The 21,053-nt window shown below is 41.6% G+C and overlaps 1 protein-coding gene across 1 annotated transcript in view; it reads right to left on the bottom strand.

The window, feature by feature from the left end:
- Mgam (maltase-glucoamylase) overlaps positions 1-21,053 on the bottom strand; it is a 142,216-nt gene that overhangs the window by 10,503 nt on the left and 110,660 nt on the right. Inside the window, exons 72-85 of the mRNA XM_057761536.1 lie at positions 9,073-9,227; positions 7,912-8,080; positions 7,573-7,669; positions 6,698-6,810; positions 5,607-5,732; positions 4,503-4,631; positions 4,153-4,263; positions 3,797-3,859; positions 2,374-2,508; positions 1,826-1,913; positions 778-916; positions 414-547; positions 249-283; positions 42-158 (exon numbers count right to left, since the gene is read on the bottom strand). Of these exons, the coding sequence (XP_057617519.1) occupies positions 42-158; positions 249-283; positions 414-547; positions 778-916; positions 1,826-1,913; positions 2,374-2,508; positions 3,797-3,859; positions 4,153-4,263; positions 4,503-4,631; positions 5,607-5,732; positions 6,698-6,810; positions 7,573-7,669; positions 7,912-8,080; positions 9,073-9,227 (1,611 nt within the window). The remainder of the gene's footprint in view (positions 1-41; positions 159-248; positions 284-413; positions 548-777; positions 917-1,825; positions 1,914-2,373; positions 2,509-3,796; positions 3,860-4,152; positions 4,264-4,502; positions 4,632-5,606; positions 5,733-6,697; positions 6,811-7,572; positions 7,670-7,911; positions 8,081-9,072; positions 9,228-21,053) is intronic.

Here is a 21,053-nt window from a genome sequence, read left to right on the forward strand (position 1 = left end):
TTTCCAGTGACATAATAGAGGTGAGGAAGCTGACATCCCACCTTGGTCCCAATGGTGTTGTGGTTCCTGGAGAAGGGGTAAAAGGCGCCCAGCTGCATCCAGCGAACACACATCTCATACTCAGCATCTTGAAAGAACCCACAGATGTCTGCTCCGGTCTGAAACAACAAGGAGCAGAGTCAGCTCTTGGTGCTTTCTAGGGAATGCTGCCAACTTCCTAGGTGGGAAGAGCATGCAAGAGCACTTACATAGGAGATGCCAAAGAGACTGAACTCCATCATGCCTGCAAGGAGAGATGCAGCAGGATCAGGACAGGCATCATTCTCTGCCTTCTAAGCCCCCTACACCAAGGGTCCTACTCACTCCCCAGTCCACCCACAGCCAGCAGAGGGCCCTGCGCATAACCCACACACCAATGATGGATTTCTTCAGCTGGTCCCAGGCAGCTGTATTATCTCCCAGCCAGTGTCCTGCCCATCGTCCAGAAGTGGGAAATGTGGAGCGGGTGATGACGATCCCTCTCTCTCCTGTCACCTCCTGCACAGCTCTGGTTGGGGAAACAAGAAGTGATGGTACCTTGTTTAAAACTTCCTTCCAATTATAATCAATCACAGTGTGTGGACACATGCTCATAGAATGTTTGCTTAATAAATACAAATCTCTACAAAGTTATAGTTATAGATTACTTTTCAGCCCTTAGTACGGAAAATGGAAGATAAACCATCACTGACTGTCCTTACAGGTGCCATCAACTGGAGAAAGCAGAGGATCACTCACTCGTAGGTGGGTCTGGTCTGGGACCACCCGTACAGGTTGTGCACATCATAGTGCCGCACCCGGGAGCCATCTGGAAGGATCTGCTCACTCTCCATGCACAGGGTCTTGCTGCTCAGGCCCCTGTCCCTGGCTTCCAAATCTGAGAAAAATAATGAAACTTCAGTGAAGATCAGCCTTGACTCTTAATTCTTGACTTCTTTTTAGAAGACACTAAAGCTAAAGACCTTTGCCTGGATCCCACCCCCTTCCTATGAGCATAAGAACAAGCGACTTTTCTCGTAGTAACATGACTGAAGGTATTTTCAGTATCAAATCACGGAAGAAAATGGAGGTGGGAGAAAAATACAGGTTGTCAAGTACTCGCTACGGGGCAGGTTCTAGTACAAGCTGTACATTTATTTATTTATTTATTTTTGTGTGTGTGTGTGAAGAGAGAAGGGATGCCTGGCCTGCAGCAACCAGAACAGAAGAAGACATCCAATACTCTAGAGTTGGAGTTATCAGTGGTTTTGAGTCTCCTGCCATGAGTTCTCTATTAGGATAGTGTTCACTCTTAACTTCTGAACCATCCTTCCAGTCCCATAAGCTTCCAATACACAAATTAGTTCATATCTTTCTTATCATATTTCTGTGAATAAACAGTGTTATCTGATTCTTACCCTTTAGGAAATTTAGATTTCAAAATGTCTATGAAAGGCCACACAACTCAGAAAAGGCATAGTACATGGGACTAAGCTGTAAATGTGCACAACTTCAAAGTCCCCCAGCTCCATGCAAAGAGAAAGCTACTTCATGTTCATATTGGTGGAAAAGAATTCTTTAAGTAGTCACACCACAGAGACATTATCACAGTTGAGTGATTTCTGGAAAAAGGAAAAAAATTTTCTAATATCTCTAGTTGGATAATATGATGTGTTTTTGACTTAGACCCTATTTAACCACAATAATGGTGAGGAGGTGTCTTTGATGGTCAGGGAAACCCCAAGATGCTGAGCTCATCTTTCTTCCATCCACTGCACATCAGGTGAAGAGATCCCACGGTCCTTACGTGGCATGTAGGGAGGATGGTTCAGAGTAGCATCGCTGCAGCCGGAAGGAACTGCCCCATTGACAAAGCTGGAAGGTTCATTCATATCCTAAAAATAGCAAGATTATGGGCTATTTTTAAAGACACTTAAGTTCTCTCAATATAGGAACAAAGAAGGGGTCACACATTCAATATCTAGCATCCCTATAGATGCTCCAAAGAGAGGAATCTTGAAACACTGGGAAAGCACAGGCTAGAAATAACAAATAACTGAAACATAAATGGCTATATTATTTCATTTTTTCCATTAGGACAAACAATAATTTAAGAAATTCCCAGTAACTGTTGTGGAGGTTTCACATCAGGAACTTCAGACAGGTTCCCATGTACCATGCTGAGGACAATTCTAAGTTTGATTCTATGCTCATCACTTTGCTAGGTGTGTAATTTTTTTTCTGAAAATGATTATCACCTTGCCCAATGTCATGGATCCACATGCTAAAAGTCGCACATATACACACAAACACACCCATACTCAGGCATACACAGACAAATCCAGACACACTTACAATCCACAGGCCATCAAATTTCAAGCTCTTTCCTGAATTATCTGGGTTTGTATGGAGTTCTTGAATCTCTTTCTTCCACCACTCGGCAGTTGAATTATGGAAAAAGTCTGGGAAGGCCACATAAGCTCGGTATTGCTGTCAAATTAAAGTATAATCAATTTATTTAAATTAATATATTATATAAGAATCAGGCATTTACCAAGAACTTAATAAATTCTTAAAGTTCCACAGTTTACACAGTGATAGTCTGAATAGATCCTATGTGAGATAACATGCATGACTTATTAGAAAAATATTTAGAGTAAAGATCAAAAAGCACAAATAATATTCCTTCCTAGGAATTTGGAAACCAATCGCATTGTATGGAATGGACTGGTCATGCAGGTCCTTTGCTTTGTGTGGATAAAACCTAAATTTAAAACCTCTATGCTTGTGTCCAGAATGATGCCTGACCTGAAAAATTCTTGAATATATCAGGGTTTCTAGATCTCAGCTGTACCTTGGAAACCACATATGTGCCAGCCTCATCATTAGCTCAACCATAACACGTGTCTGGTACACTAGGATTGTCTTTCACTTCAGAGGGCACATACTCAAACCTTCCACTCCCTCACTCAGTTGACCACCGTTAAGGAAGAGTTAAAGGTCCAGCATATTCTGAAGTTCAAGGGCAGCTACCTCCTAGCCATGTACACACTGATGAAAGGTATATTACAAAAACTCAGAAAAATAAACAGGTAGACTCATTGCATTGTTTAAACTTCTTATCAAAAGGAGGAATGGCCTGATGCTTCTTCTGCAAGTTATGTCAGCAAAGTTATTCATCCAAGTAACAAATGCAAATGAAGCAGAGAAAATATTAGGGCTGAAACCTAGGTTAATTGGTATCATTAAATTAAAAAGTCTGTTCACAGAAGAAAGCAAATCAATAATATGAGATACTAGGAACTAAAAGGAAAAGGAAAGTCGAGAGGCCCAGTGCAGGATGGAAGGGTGGTGCCGGAGTAACATGTGGACATGGAGCAGCCTGTGTGTGAACACAAACATACATGGAGAAAAGGATCCCATAACTGAGGACAAAGGCTGGGAGCTGTCAGGACGAACATCCAGTTCTGAGTTCACAGCCCTCAGGAACTGACTGCTTTGCATTTGAAATTGCCATTGTGACATAGGAAACTATGGGCAGGAAAACTGAACACATTGTATCTTCAACCCTATGGTCAACAATACCAACATCACAACTTGAAGTAAAACATAGATAACCATAAAACAATTTATCTCAGACTGACAGGAGGAGCATGACTCCTACGTGGTTCTTTCTCACACGTCTCTGCCCCCTGTGCAGACACATCTAATGTCCTAGACATGGCTGCCTCTTCCTGGAAACCCTGACCACATCCAGCATCCACAGAGTGCCTTTTACCTCCACTTGAGTGTCCCAGTCTAGAGAGGAGTTCACTTCAACACCAGGGTAATCAGGCCAGACCTATGGAGAGAAGAGACTTGACAAACATATCCTCAACAAATATTCATACAAATAGTTTCTTAGGGAACTATAAGCCAAGGCTCTATGGCTAATAGTTGCCCGAGAGAATTTTCTGAAAGGAAAATAAATTCAGCAGATGTTAACTGAAAACCCAAAACGTAAAAATTAAAAATGTAAGAAAACCACATCTTTGGGAACGACACATAACAGACCCCCAAATCAACATTTCCACAGACTGCTAACAGTGGCTCTGGCCCTGTGTGAGTCTGGCTGGATCAACACAGAGCTCATACCTTTCCCCAGACAATATCTCCACCATTGGGATATCGGATGAAGACGTTTTTCTCTCTACCCCGTTCGAAGGCAGGATACTTCTGTGTCTCATTGCCAGAAATGGCTGGGTCCTGAAATCAGAGCACAAGGCAGGTGGAAAATTAAGACAGAAGATGCTTAAAAAAAAGAAAGAAAGGGAAGTTCCCAGATGGAATTTCACTGTAGCGTTTCTGTGACTCTCATGAAATACACTTTTAGAAACTGACTTCTATTTTTCTCCAAGAGCTGGAAAGGACAGACATTCTAGTCAATCCCCACACAATCCCATCCATTGTGCCAAGCACAGCATACACATTCACAATGGACTAACCAGGATGAGGATGACCCGCATCCCATCTTTCTTCATGCGATTGATCAGGTCTGGAAACCCAGAGAACTTGGGGCTGAGGGTGAAGTCCAGCTGCCTCTCCATGTAGTCGATGTCTGAGTACTGCACGTCCTGGGAGGACACAAAGAAGCAATGCCTACTCGTGGGACTAGTTCAGGCTCTAGAAGACAATGCTCCTTTCCCAGACCTAACTATGTCATACTATGAGTTTGGATTCTGGGATATTTTCTGTTTTCTTTTTTTCATGTGTCTTCACCCAACACCAAAAAGTAGAACATAATATTTAATCTCACAACAACATCAACTACAAAAAAAGTAAGATGAATGATAACTTCTATCTGTAAGGACTGTCATAAATATACATAAGAACTGTATGGAGATGTTGTGGCAATTTCCTAGCAGGTTGACCGTGGAATCAGTGGTTCTTGTTCATAGAAAATGTAAACCATGGACTGATAGAGTATGGACAATAAGTCTGCTGGAAATCAATGCAAAAACAAAGCAAAACCGTGCGGTATCTATGGGGAGGTAATATGGAGTGTAATCAGACACAATTTTCTCATTTGGATGATGTATCTTATGACCTATTTTGCTTTAACGAAATAATATAAAGAAAAGAACATTATCTAGATAAAATAGATTAAATATGCAAAAAGGGAGGTTGGTTCCACCTGTATTCCCTCTGGAAATGAGGAGACCAGGACCCTACATCTATCAGAGCTGTGTTTCAGGGCCTGAGAGGGGGAGCCAGCGCGAACTCAAAAACAGTGCTCTGGCTAACTTGGTTTCACTGCTCCCTAGTCAAGCATAACATACTCAAGAAATCTTTGATTCTTATGAAAAGAACTTTATGACAGATTTCCTCAAGCCAGTACTAGGTCTTCACGGTTTGTCTGAGTTCCCACTGCTCTACGATCCCTGGGACCATGGCCACCTCCTGCACTGTAGCATTACCAGGCTCAGTGATGTAATTAAGCATTTTATACACTTGCAGAGAGCCTCACGAAAATGTCAGAAATTCACAAACAGAGAAAGATTTCTTTAGCTCTGAGGTTGCAAAGCCAGGACACTGTGACATGTACATACATAGGGGATCCGCTTAGCCACCATCTCATCATACAAGCTGGCAATCTCAGTATCATTCTCATATCCATAGCGACACAGCTGGAATCCCAGGGACCAGTAAGGTACCATCACAGGCCGACCAATCAACTAGAAAACAGACAGAAAATATTAGTACTTCTAAGGAGAAGCGGGATTGTACAGAAAGAAGAGGAATATTTGACCACTCCAAACTACACAGCACATTGAACTCTAGAAAGAAATTGGGGGGACAGTGGCAGCTTATAGTTTATTTTTGAGGAATTCTGAAAAATCTTGTTTCACTCTAACTTTTAAGTGAAATCCTATGCAGTGGTTATGAGCACAAACTCCGTAGGTAAAATCCCTAAGTTAGCAAAGCGCTCCAGTTCTGGCAGCTGTGGGCCACAGGGAAAGTTAATGGCTTTTTTTCCCCTCTTGTAAATAGGGACCAGAGTGGTTTCTGTCTTATAAGGTTTTTTATGAGGAGTGAATGTGTTGATGTCTGTGAAGTGGGCTGGCATGTGGCAGTTAGCTGATGGTGTTTGTTTGGGGTACCACCATAGTTAACCTTTCCTTATCTACCACAACACTGTCACTACCTCAAATACCATCAGCATTGCTCCCTGACCATTAGGACCCTGACCGATATCACCGTTATCATCAGCGCTAATGACATCATCCGCTCCCATCTCATCAACTGCATCACCATCACTATTGCAATCATCAATGCAACATCACCTCCATCACCATTATCACTCTAAAATAGATTTCCACCACCGCCACTAACTCTACCACCAACATTCTCATTCCTATCTCTCTCACCATGCCCCCCCACTACCACTAAACTCACCACCACCACCACTAATGCCACAAGTATCCCTGCAAAGCCATGACGGTCAGAGAAGCTGTACTGTAATGGTGTTGGAATATCACACTGCCCCCTGTTCTATAATATTCCCATTTCTGAGAAAACCAATAACTGTAATTGCCACGTGAGAATTACACTAATGAACTCACGACTGGGAGTAGAGAGCCTGTTAACATTAGTACTTGTCAATCAAATGAGCTTCCTGTCAATCAAATGAGCTTCCTACCTCTGTGTACTGCTGAGTGACAAGCTCGGGAGTTGGCCCCAAGAATACAAAGAAATCCAAAATTCCCCCTGTGGTGCGGTAAGTCAGGGCAGGCATGGGCTGGAATGTCACGTCTGAAAACACAGGAAAATATCCGCGAAGACAAAAGCCTTCAGGTTACCTGATTAGACTTAAAAGTCTAATTTCTCTTGCTCCCATTTTTGAACATTGGATGGCAGACATTCTATACTAAAACAACATAAAACTGGGGAGCAAAAAGCCCTCAGCATCCCATCCCTTTAATCAGCCTTATTAGAAGCTTTAAAATTCTGAAGTTCTTAATTATCATAACTTCGATTACATAGCAGTATAAAATTCATAAGAAATATCAAAGTAGCATTAAGAGTCTTAGTGGCCACCTCCCATGGCTTCCCATAATGAAACATTGTTGTCAAACTAGAAAATTCCACTAATACAATGCTACTAATTCCACTATAAGTCACATTTATTTCATCGACAGCTACAGTATGTATTCCCTGAACTTGATTCTATGCCCCCTTTTTTATATGTCATAAAAAATATTCTCACCTTCATCCGGCCAGAGGCAGTATTCTAACCCAATAGCTTGACAGTAAATTCAAATAATATAGCCAGTTACCTCCAGCTGATCCCCAGGAATTCGAGACACACTTGGTTTGGCTACACCTTCTTTTGTAATTATTGGCAAATAAAAGTTTAATAAACATGGCAATAATAAGTCTATAGACTAAAATGAGTGCTAAGCAGGAAAAAGAACCTATGACCCACAGATGCTAGTTTTGGCTTATGATAAAGCCAAGTCAAATACATTCTAAAGCAAAGCAAGAATGACTGACATATAATAATGTTCGTCCTACCCATGGCGTTGCTGTTCAGCAGGAGGACTCCATAGGCATTGCCGTCCTCCTCTAGCCCCATGTAGTAAGGGTGGACACCATAGGAATTCATCTTGTACTGAGAGACACAGGGAAAAAGAGGTGAGGGGACTGTGTGCTTGAGAAAGAAACTCAACAGAAACTTGATTGCGACATTGAGTTAAGCTTCTTCTAGTAAGAGTAGGAGAGGAAAGGGGAACTTAAAAATGTGTCCATCTGCCTAGGAGTAGAAGGTAACAGCCACATGGAGTCTGTAGAGAACTACAGACACATGGTTTGGGCAGAAAGGACAGAACCCAGACCCAAACACCCGGTCCTTACCCCCGGGGGCTGATCCCTGGAAAACATGCCCCACGTGTGCCAGTTCAAGTCCATCTTGAAAGTTGGGTGCTCAGTCTCCCCAAAGCCATAGATGTACGTGGAGGGCAGGCGGGTGGAGATGCGGATGAACATGTCATTGAAGGTGAAGCCAAGGAGCCCAGAGTCCCAGCTGCAAAAGGAGAAGGGACATTTGCAACAGAAAATCAGATCTCTGATGGCTTCTAGCAGCTGCCTTCATGAGGACAGCAGAGCTCCGGATTCTCCTCACACCATCAGAGCTAGATGATCCTCCAAACGAAGCACAAATCTACCTCCATAAAGCAGTCACCAGTGCTCCCATTGATGGTCCAACAGTCATCCTTCACTCATCTTCCTCCCATCACTGCCTTCCTCAGGCCCTCTTTATAGGGGGAAATCTAAACCTTATGTTACACCACAGCAACTGCTATAACTCACACCTGCTCCTCCTTGTGGGCCCTCCTCCTGCAAGCATGCGAAACTGTGACCGAAGAAATCCCACAGCACGGCACAGCTCTGCTCATATTCTTTGGTGACTTCTCGGCAAGCCTTCGGTGCTGTTCCTCTTCCCAAACTTACCCCCCCCCACCCCGGCTTTATCTCCAACTTTCATCCTTCAATGATTTCACCAGTTTTATTTCTTGACGTGCCAACTTCCTTCGCTGTGCTTTATGCTGTTTGTTTTCCCTCTATCAAAATGTGTCTTCCCCCACCCAGAACTCCAAGCTTACAACCTTAGTGCTTCCTCATCCCGGTTATATTTCAAATGACACTTCTGCCTCAGAAAGACAAATTGAGACCACAAATTGAGTATCAGGAGTGACCTCCCTGTAATTTGGTCAAGCCCATTTTCTTATACAACATGATTACAGCCATATTAGCTTCCTGTGCTTATTGTCTGCACCCAGAAGGAAGTCCTAAAATATTTGCTCGATGTATTCCCTCAGCAACTGCCTTAGTAATCACTCACAGGATACTGAGGAGTTCCCTAAGAATAGACCAAGAAGAAATTGCTTCCTCATGGATCTGGTCATGTGCACTGTGACACTTTAAGTAAGACAAGCTGTCTGCAACAATAATTGTCTGGTGAGGAATGTTTAAGAGAGCAGGAATCTGAGTCAGACCAGGGTCCACTCCACTCACATTACAGTGCCTGTACTCTTCCTGCGAATTTCAATCCCAAATGGATTCTCCTTGATGAAAACGTCATAGAGACGGCCTTCATTGGTGCTTTCTGGAACAGCAGGGATGTTCAGAGGCACTGGAACTTCATACCGTTTGTTGTTGGGATCATAGATCTAGGCCAGAGGAAATGGATTTAAAGACATAGGTGAGAAAATAAATTCTGATGTCCTGTAATACAGTTCTCCAAGGGTCTTATTTCTCTCTGGGTTTGGTCAAGATGTAGTGTATTTTACTGTAGAAATTTAAACACAAAACTTCTTTTAAGATTCTGTAGCCTTGACTATCAAAGAGCAACAGGATTGGAAAGGCCCTGCCCACACCTGACTGCACACACTGCACTTACCTTAAACTGCAGCATGTCATTCTTGTGGTAGATCACTCGCACCTGCAGCTTATCCACAGGGGTAGAGGGGAAGGCGTTGCTAAACGGAGAAGTCTTCAAGGAGATGTTGGCTGTGGTCTCATTTGAATCATACTGAACATTGCTGACTGAGTACAGCTCATTGACAAAGTAGCAATAAGGGACCCCAGAAGAGCTGCTTTCCTGAAAAGAAAGTCAATATCTGAGATCAGCTGGGATCTGGAGTTACCCCCTAGAAAGAGTTTAGAGAAGGCAATTTATAAGAAGAAAATATGTGTGTGCAAGCACACATGTGTGTGATTTTATACGTAAGATAATTTAATAGTTGGTCTTCAAGAAATGCACTTATTAAAAATATCCCAGTCCTACCCCCAGCTTTGGTCCAGTCTTCCCTAGATGCCTGAAGAGGTTCTTTCTCCCTACGGGTTTATGTATATGCAAAAGCACACCCATATACTTATGATATTTATAAGATATCCATGCACACTAACACCTTCAGCTGGATTACCTTCCAAATGCAGCCTCGGGCAGTGCAGTTTGCTTCAGAAGCCCCGTGCTGATCTGGATAGCAGTCTATCTTTTCTTCGTCCCTTATGCTGTCATCCCACTCCACAGTATAGGATTCTCCCAGGAGAAGCTGGATACCCGTGATGATTGCAACCTTTAGGGGTGGACAAAACACAAGAAATTCATCATTAGAAACAAAGTCATTACACAACCTGAAAATACCTTTAGAACATTAAGCAGAAATGAGAACAGAGTCTCAACAGTGAAAGGCATACGACTCATTTACAGGAAAACTTTGTATTAGATGCTGGGACTATCAACAGTGACAGGGAAATGTCAGTCCCCTTACTCCATTACTATCTTCCTCATCACATTGTATAAAAATTGTGGCAAATAACAGTTGCCATGACTGTCCCTTTTCATCCCTTCTCTGATCTATCTCTCCCTTTTATTTTGTTACAAAAACTCTTTTCTGCTCTTCTAGAATTTAGTTTCTCTTCTTGGGTTTCACTCCCCAGAGTACTGTTCCTGTCAGTGAGGGACACATAGAGAATATGCAATGTCAATCACAGGCCCAGGTTCCTGTAATGGTTAGTATTGCGAACTTCACACGCACTGGAATCACTTGGAACATGGGTCTCTGGGCATGCGTGTGGGAGATTAGGGAACATCATCCCACTGAGAGGGGTGTCATTGCCCAGCTAGGATACTGGGCAGAGCAGCAGTATTCATTCATTGCTCTCTGCTTCCTGTTTGCCAATGGGATGCAACAGAGGCTTAGCTCCTGACATCTTGACTTTCCCACCATCGTGGACCAAACCTTTGAACCATGAGCCAGAATAAGTGTTTCCTCCACCAGTGGCTCTTGTCATCGAGTTTTAACAAAGCAACAAGAAAAGAATCTGATGTAGCTCCCATCCCCACATTTCTATGAGATCTTAGACAAACCAAATGAATTTATTGAATCTCAATTTAATCAACTGGAAAACTGGTGAGGTGAGAAAAATTATCACAATTATCACATCTCCTTCATTCCTAATGTTTATCCAAGTCCATCCGCTTAAATCTTGGAAGATTCTGATATTCTGCTCATCAAATTAAATATTCAACACTTTCTCTTTTTTTTTTAATACTTGACTCTTCTTTACCCCTTTCACTTGTTTTAGGTGACATGCTTCTCTCAGTCTCTTTCCTATCTGACACTTTCACATCCTGCCAATTCCAGCCCTCCACTATGGATAACAAGGCTTTAGTTCTAGGACTGTTGTAAGGCTCTTTGACAGTTAGATCAAGGATGGCCTTTGACAGTTAGATCAAGGATGGCCTTTGAAGTTTAGCACCTCCAAAATCTGACCGCATGTTTCCTCCAGAATAAACCAATCTCCAGTTAGAACTAAATGTCCCTGATGCTACAGACACAGGATTGCCAGGGAGATGCTATGCAGCTATTCTTAGTTCTTGGACTGGCTGATTCTGATATCTCAACTTGAATGGCTTTACTTCCTTTTATGGCAAACTGGCGCCCATTGTGGAACATGCTTCCTGATGTCCTTTTCATAAACCACGTGTCCTTCTGTTGCATTTCATTTTAGAAGAACAAAGCTCTCAGGTGATGACTACATTATCGTTTATGAATTATATCTCTGGCTTTGAAAAGCTAGCATCAAGTTCACAGAGAGCCGTTGGGCAAGTCTTTCTTTCTCCATTCAAGAATTTCCTTCTTCAGTTTTACCTCTGCCAACCTCTTTTTTCTATCCTTTCTTCTTACTGATTTTGTTTTTCCTTTTTTTCTCCAAGAATAGGGGCATTGTGATAGATAACCACTTGCAAACATGAGAGAAAAAAGGACCTCAAGTCTTACAACCTTCAGCTGCTAACTGTATGCCAGCAACTTTTAATTTTAATTAAAATTTTAATTTTAGCAAAAGGATAAAATGGTCAGATCTTTTAACCTTTGGGGGATGTCTTGTCATATTCAACTGATGAATGTCACCTGACACATCATCTTTAGAGGTTTATTTCCAATCCTGAGCAGCAAGCTATACCTAGCAATTTCAATAAGCTCTGGACACCAACAAATATAAAACCAACTACATACCACTTTATTTCACGGTGTCTGCATCCTGAATAGATGTTATCAAGACAAAACTTCACATATGCCATTACACTAGAAGTATAAACTGACTAATTTTCCCAAAATCTGATAGCTCCTTCATACATGCCAATCTAGTAGTTCTACTATGTGCACTCAAGATTTCTGGGGGAAGGTTTCTCCTTACATGAAGGCATGGAGGAATGTACCATAATTTTATTTGGTGGATAAGGTTGTATTACTTTCCAGTGAAGAATTATTTGTTATCATCTAATCCAATGAACAAATGTTTGGGTAAGATCTTCAAATTGTTTATCTTAAATATGCCGTAAGAATGTGTATGTGTGTTGGAATGAGAGTCTCAATACTGAAGAAAGCATGGGGAGAAAGAATCTCAACAAAGTTAAAACTTAAAATATATTTTTAAAAAACTAGCTCATTCGGCCCCAGCACTGGCCATAGCTCTCAGATCCCCAGAAGTCTGACATGGCCTCTACTTCCTTTCCTGTGTATGTGATTTGTAAGTGTGTGTGTGTGTGTGTGTGTACCTGTGTGCATGTGTGTGTGGTGTGTGTGCATATATATAACACACACAAACAAATGGTGGCTTGTTTGTGTATAATATGTATTTATATATATAATATGTGTCTACATATGATAATAAAGTTAGTAAGAAGCAGGACTCTTGAGAGACAAAAACACAAAACCTAACAAAACCATTTGCCCTTATCACCCTTGCCCCACTCACCCTTGCCTTTACTCATTCCAGCTCAGACGATCTCCCAAAAGTCATCATAGCTCCCCCTAGTCTGACCTTCCCACCAAGTCTCAGAGGTGCTGTCATCCTTTGAGAACCCCAGCGACTTTGGCAAGAAGAATCAGCATCATGCCAATCTGAAAAGTCTCAAAGAACCAAAGACTTACCTTCATGTTAGGATCATAAGTGACTTGAGGAGACATCTGTGTTATAACACCATTGTGTTTCACGATAACATTGTGAAGCACCTGTGTTCCAAAAATTTTAATCTCCTGAAATGCTAATTTATCAGGGTTTTCATAGGTTGATTCTACAGCAGTCACGTCCAAGTGGTTCTGAAATACATCAAGCAGAATTATGCACAAATGAACGGGCTGAGTTTCTCTAGGTCTTCAAATGCCCTATACTAAGGCAGATGCCCCATCCTAGACCATATGACCTAGCCTAAGACAGATGCCCCATGCTAGACCAGTTACCCCATTCTAGATCAGATGACCTAGCCTAAGCCAGATGTCCCATCCTAGACCAGATGCCCCATCCTAGACCAGTTACCCCATCCTAGACAAGTTACCCCATCCTAGACCAATGCCCCATCCTAGACCAGATGCCCCATCCTAGACCAGATGCCCCTTCCTATACCAGATGCCCCGTTCTAGACCAAATGTCCCATCCTAGACCAGATGCCCCATTCTAGACCAGATGTCCCGTTCTTGACCAGATGCCCCATCCTAGACCAGATGCCCCATCCTAGACCAGACATCCCGTTCTTGACCTGATGTTCGGCTTCTATGAAAGCCTCTGAGCCTTTTCTACTAATGAATGTTTAGGTGAAAAAAATGAAAATGAAGACACTAACTGTATTAGACAATTCTATTAAAATTACGACTTGCTTTGATTTATGAATATTACTGCTTCCTTTCAATAACACAAATGATGAAATTACTGGGAATTAAGTCATAAATGGTGATGTGCTCATCCATAGGTAATCTTGAAAATGTAGTCACACACATACACAAGCTAATGGTCAGACAAAAGGCCACACTTCCTATTATTAAAAATAGTCTACTTACTTTAGTGGTTGAAAATTTACATAGAACATTATTGGTTGTGAGATCTGAAAACAAAAGAGAGATGAGTCAGCCTGGCCTGGTCACTACAGAAGGCCATATTTTATCTCCTATCCTTAAAGTTGACAGCTGATTTGGAAAATCAAAGGAGCATGTCTTTTATAATAGATTAATGTTTCACTAAATCTAGTAACACCACCTCTTCATTCATTTATCCATCAGTGCATCCAGGCTGTTTGTGCATCTTCCCTGGTGGCAGTAATGCTGCAATGCACATGAAGTGCACATTCTCTTTGGGAAGCTCATTTCATAAACACACATATGTGTGTGTATACAGAAGTCAGGTGATTGTATCATAAAGTCATTTTATTTTTAACTTTTTGAAAAACTTTTCTTTTTGTACACTGGCTAGACTGACTTACATTTCTACCAAATGCTGTTAATAGTTCCCCTGGGTTCCTGCACCTGCAGTAACACATGTTAGAGTTAATACACCATACTAAAAGATGGGATGATACCTCATTATGATGTTTTATTTAAACCTGAACTTATTGCTAGTGCTCAGCATTTTCTCATGTACCTGTTGGCTATACGTGTCTATGTGTGACTGTCTTCTCTGAAGAAGACATCTATTGAGACAGTTTTCCTAGTTTAAAATCACACTGTGTATTCACTTGCTGTCAGTTTTAAGAGTATTTTTTGTATATTCACATTGACTTTTTGTCAAATACATAATTTGCACCATTTTCTCCTACTCTGTAGGTTGCCTTTGCAAATTATCAGTGTTTCCTTTTTCCATACAGAAGATGTCAAGGTTTATGTAGGGCCTATCACTGATTTGTCTATAAAGATCAATGTCAAAGAATATTTTCCCTTTTGTTTTCCTAGGAGACTTGTGCTCATTGCTTAGCTTGAAGTCTAGCTCACATTTCACAACAGTGAAGATGTGGAGAGTACCTAGACACCCATGAAGAGATGGTGCGAAAAGAAATGGCAAAACATGTATACCATGGAGCCCTCAGTAAGAACATGGTAATACAGCATGTGACGTTGCATGAGCCTAAGACACATCGTACAAGTGAGGGAAGCTAGACACAAAGAGAAGCACTCAGCTGCCACATTTATATGTCAATTTGTAAAAAAAAAAAAAAGAAAAGCAGTGCATGGAACTGCGGTTGCCAAGGGGCAGGGGAATACAGAAGTTGTTCAATAGGAGAAACATTGATTTCTAAGAGCATATTCTGGTATGCTTGACAATGGATGTCTTCACATCATATTGATGGTACTCAGTAAACAATGAATTGTTGAAGACCTCACCTAGTTCAATCTTTGTCAATTCATTATTTTTAAATAACATTAAGATGTTTAAAACTGTATCTTGAGAATGACTAAATTATGAACAATCTGTACAAGTCCAAGCCATTGCTTTGCTTTCCCCTCACTGCCATAACCCTGCAAAGATCTTTCCAGATGCTTTAAAGCAGGCTTTCCCTGGGTATCTATTTCCTAAGCTAAGGCCACAACATCATTCCTATACAGCAACTGATGCATAGTACAGTGCAGCTTGAAGCACAGACACCAGGAATGTGTGTGTTCATTGACTCATAATGGCATTGAGTATGACTTTTACATCACCAACACTTGTTCTCCAGGGTTTGGGGGTCATTTAAACTTCAGATTAATAAAGCATAAGTCATGGAACTCTGTCCTTGAGAGTCTGTTAATAAAAGGGAGAGCCTCGCAAACAGAACCATTGAGAGGGGGTGGGGGTAAACTTGTTCTCCCTCCAATTAGGGTTCATCTCTCATGGCCTCTGACTAGTACAAAGAGAAGCCCATGTTTTCTCAGGGAGGATGCTCTAAAATGTCCAGTGATATTTCAGGCACAGCTGATTGGCCAGCAGGGGTGAAGGGACAGAGTCAGACACTCAGTCCTACAATGGTCATGCCCTCTCGCAGCACTCACCCTTTGACTGCCCATCATCCCAGAACAGCTCTCCTCTTGCTTCTTTGTTTTCATCCAGAGCAATGAGAAGACCAAGAGGGTTCTTCCGGCTGTGGGGAACAAGATTTACACAAGGCATTAGTCCTTAGGGTTCAATGAATTTTGCCAAACATTTGCACCAAATTTCAACTGAGAACAATATGAGTCAGTCACGAGTGACTCCTTTGCTTTAGGGGCAGAAGGAGAAGTGTATCCCCCAATAATAACTTATAAGATAAAGTGCTTTAAACATCTATAAAAAGTGCAAGCATTTAAGCTTTGTAACTTTTGAACTGCTGTTGTAGTTACCATTAAACTGAAATTCTATTCACAATATATGTTTTTAGAGAGGAAGAAATTTTAGACAATGGTGCTACAACCCAGGGCATTTTAGATATCCTACTCCAGTGAAAGAATCTCAGTGATTTGAATTAGCTTACAAACTATATGTGTCAATGATGAGAAATGAGTAGTTAGAAAACTGGAGGTAAATGGAATAAGGATGTCCTGAGGTCACACAGTGGGAAAGCGCTTACTTGCCTAGCTAGTGTGTTCCACACCCTGATCCTTAGGCCAAGTGTAATAGAAACTCAAGGTCAACCAACTGTGATGGGGCAACAGCATGTTTGGGGCATGGAAAGTCAGCTCTACTCTTAACACATTGAAAAAGATAGAGGTGTCAAAGTCAACTTGGAATCACATTTCGGTAGACTGTGGGCATCCTATTCTTAAAGGGGTTCAGAGGTCGAGTTAGAAAGCAACACAATTTTAATATTTGAATCAGAAATTTGTTAGCAGTATACAAAGTGACCCAGAACTGGAGTTATTTGATCGAGGAGAAGGGAGGAGGGAAAACGGTGGTTGGATTTCGTCATGCTTTCATCAAAGTCTACAAGTTGAAATACTAAGAAAGTGAGGGAGGTTCAAGGAAGATTTTAAGCCTCCTGAAAAATCCCTGTCTACTGGGGCTAAATGTTGAAGCCTATGAGGATGGCAACAAGTAACTCTTCTGTAGAGACAGAATTATAACTGTATAAACAAAGATGAGAAAAAGTCAGTCATTTGGGAAGAGTGGGAGAGACTTGAGCTTGTGTTGTTAAAGTCCAGTGATTAATTAAAAAGGAAGAAAACTGCTCAATTATTGATATGAAACTGGGTTTGTAAAAGCATAGTGAATGGAACCCAAATCTAGATCAGATACAGTGTGAAGCAAGAACAGACAGCTATGGATAGGTCACCGGGCCAAGTCAGGTAGGGAGAGTACCAAGAGAGATTGCTCAGAATTGGATTTTCTCAAGTAATGAGACTTACAATGTAAAAATGTCTATAGCCCTGGGAAAGCCAGGGGTGCTGACTACCCCAACTGTCAATTTACCCTCAACACTAAGGTGAGGAAGGAGACCAGGAGGAAAGTCTTTCCAAGTCCAGCAGGGGTCTGTTCTCTGTCAAGAGAACTTAAGGTAGAGATTGCAGCAACCCCAAGAGCAGAGTATAGAGACCCCTGACAACAACAATGCACACAGAGACCAAGTATCCCCTCTCCACGCCGTGCCTATTGTGTCAGCATCTTGGGGTCAACAGAAGCCTGCTGGTAGAAGTGGACAAAATACCAAATGTAGAGAATGTAAGCTCAATTAAATGGCTTTTGGCCTTAAGGCTGATACTGGAGAGATAGGTGACTCTCATGACAACAGAATGAGTTCAAAGATGTGCAACCCAGAGCCACACGCTCCTTATTCACCTTAAGTGAGTGTTCAGGGCAGGTTGTTGCCATGGCAGGATGTAGCCTCCACGGATGTGAAGATTGATGTGCTCAAGAGGGGCTGGTAAGGTCCTCCACGCTCCTGTTGAATTGACAGCTTCACCCTGGCATCCAAAGGAGAAGAAATGATGAGTGGATGCAGTACATCCCACCTGCATCCCCAAACCTGCTGTCAGGTCATCACCATTCATCACATACCCGCTCTCGTACCGTGTTCATTCACCTGCTGCTGTATGAAGTCTGGCCGTGCCTCTCTAGGTCTCCAGGAGAGTCCCTGGCCTAGGTAGGATCACATATAAATCCCAAATACCCTCACCCTACAACCTGCTGCTAAGGCACAGAGTACTTGGAGATGACACTGGACAATATCTGCATTTATTTCTTGTTGACTACAGATGTGCTGTTCTTCCTCCCACCCTGCCAAGCTCCTAACGTCTTTGATATATGCTCCATTGCAATGATCAGTATGATCAGACTCATTTACATATCATTATCTTGAACTGATATTCTGTCTTACACTTAATACCTTCGCTGGCTTCCTGTGAATGATGTTCTCATCTGAGTCATAACCTACAGTCCTTCCACATTTTCTCAACCACAGCAGGGCTTCAAAGTCCACTTTTTGCATTGTTTCTTTTATCGAAAATAGATTTTTTCATACAATATATCCTGATTAAGCCGGGCGGTGGTGGCACACGCCTTTAATCCCAGCACTTGGGAGGCAAAGGCAGGCGGATCTCTGTGAGTTCGAGACAAGCCTGGTCTACAAGAGCTAGTTCCAGGACAGGCTCCAAAACCACAGAGAAACCCTGTCTCGAAAAACCAAAAAAAAAAAAAAAAAAAAAAAAAAAAAAAAAAAAAAAAAAAGAATATATCCTGATTAAGGTTTCTTATCTCTCTACTCCTCCCAGTTCCTCCCTACCTCTTCTCCTATCTAGATCTACCCTCTTTCTATCCTTAGGGGAAAAAAGTCATCTAAAAAATAATAATATAATATGATGGGATAAAGCAAAAACAAGCAAATGGGAATAAGACAAAACATACAGAAGGAAGAGTTCAAGAAAAGGTGCAAGAAACAGTTATAGATGGAAGAGTAACATTCTTTCACACACTCGGGAATTCCATAAAAGCACAAAAACCAGAAGCCATAATATATATTCTAAATCTGTATGGTAATAAATATATACACACATGTACAAACAAACATACATAGATGCATATATATAAGTAATAATGAAAAAACTGATATGACATTGTGAGACACAGAACCTCCAGAGATGCTGTGGAGTTTGTTTTCTGTTGGCTATCTACTGCATGGAGGCATGCAATCTGCTCTTAAGAGTAATTTGTTTTCCCAGTGGGTCCCCCTTGAAGAAAACTAGTTTTTCATTTGAAAATGGTTGTCAATTGAATATAACTTCTGAGTTAGGAATGAGGGCATGTGTTTGCTGCTCATTTGAGCTCTAATGTATGTCTGACAGTGCAGGTACTATTAACAATTAGGTTAGAACCTTCTTTTCTGTGATGTTATCCTATAGAATGTGTGTGTATGTGTTGTCTATACATGTTCATATGTGTGCATACCCATACATGGCTGTATACCAACCTTCCTAATGCTGTGACTCTTTAATATCATTCCTCATGTTGTGGTGGCCCTCAACTATAAAATTATTTTCATTGCTACTTCATAACTGTAATTTTGCTACTTTTGTGAATCATAACATAAATATCTGGTATGCAGGATATCCAATATGCGACTTCTGTAAAAGGGTCATTTGACCTAAAAGGAATCATGACCCATAAGTTGAGAATCACTGTTGTGTATGAATGTGTACATGTGATTAATGTGGGTGTGTGTTTGAGTGCATGTGTCTCTGTGAGAGTTTGTATGTATATGTGTTCATATGTGGACATGGTTGTATATAAACATGTCCATGCACATTAGTGTCTGTCTCTGTATGTGTATGCATGTGCACACACATGCACACATACATAGGCCAGATCGCTCTCATCACCATTCTCTCCACCTTGTTTATTTGTTTGCTTATTTTTAGACGAGGTCTGTCACTGAACCTGGAGCTGCTGATTGGCTAGACCGGCTGGATCCTCTTCCTCTGCCTCTCCAGCACTAGGATCACAATTAATTTGATAGCTATACTGACTTACAGCTTTCTGTTGCTATATGATTACAAAAGTTCATGTATCTGCTTCCACAGCACAGCGTGTCATTTGGGGAAACTTGGATCCCTGGTCCCAGGCCAGAGTCACTCACACTCGGCCTTGAATAAGTGATTTCACATTCTTTTTGGATCTTTGCTTTTCATCGACAGCACAATCTCTCACTGTCTTAGCTGATCACAGGGAACGGTTCTTTAGCATCTGTGTGAGAACAGCAGACACTTAAATACATAGGGGAAAGGGTGTTTGTGAGGGCGCACTCACACAAACGCAATCGAACACTACTCCCTTAAGTGCTCCCTGGTGTCCGGAAAAGACCCGTCAATGTCTTCACCATCAGGAAATGGCCCGTCAAAGTTTTCACCGCATGGCTAACAGTGACATAAGGAGAGGCGCGGTCACAACACACCAGGCACCGGACCTGCATGTCACCTCACAGCACTTCTCTAAAGGAGTGGCTGGGACTTGTCTGATCGGAACAGGAAGTGAGAATGTAGCTTACAAGGACTGAGTGACCCATGCTAGACCACAGCAGGTGATTTCCAGTGTCTGAGTCTGTCATACCCAGAGACTTTGAACCCTAACGCCACCAGGTTATATGAATATTTAGGGAACTTACCGTATAGTAGTCATACCAGAGGGCTGTGGGGAAATATGCGCTAATGCTTCGAACATTCTGAAATTAAACACAGACCAGGTGTGGGCATTTGGAGACAGAGTAGGCAGCCTACAATGTACCCTTGCCTAAAAGAACAGAGCTGGACTTGGGATACGTGTGCCTCAACTTCCTAAAGATCACCAAGGCTGAGAACCCCTACTTTCTTCTCAAGTTTCCAAGGGTTTAAACTGCCTAAGAAAAAACAGTACCTTAGAGAAGAAGAAAAAAAAAATGTCTTGCAGGTTCAAAAAAATTTGAAGATGACTTAATTAACCTTGTGTTTAGTTAAGTGCTCATCTAGGAACAGAAGACATACAAACACATACAGAAAGAAGCAAAGAGCTAGTTACCAGCAGCCACAAAGTGACATATGCTGCTGCAAGCAGTTCTGAACAATTCAGTTAAAAATAACAGAGGCTATAAAGAATCTTTACACTACTTCCTACACCTGACCCTATACATTTCATTTTAACCAATGAAAAAAATCATATGTTCAAATAAACTATAAAGCTATTTTTGCCTTGACATTTCTGTGAACTGGAATTACTGGGATAATACAAGGAGGATTTGGGTG

The sequence above is a fragment of the Chionomys nivalis genome, chromosome 1 (genome assembly GCF_950005125.1).
Source record: "Chionomys nivalis chromosome 1, mChiNiv1.1, whole genome shotgun sequence".
Classification (NCBI taxonomy): domain Eukaryota; kingdom Metazoa; phylum Chordata; class Mammalia; order Rodentia; family Cricetidae; genus Chionomys; species Chionomys nivalis.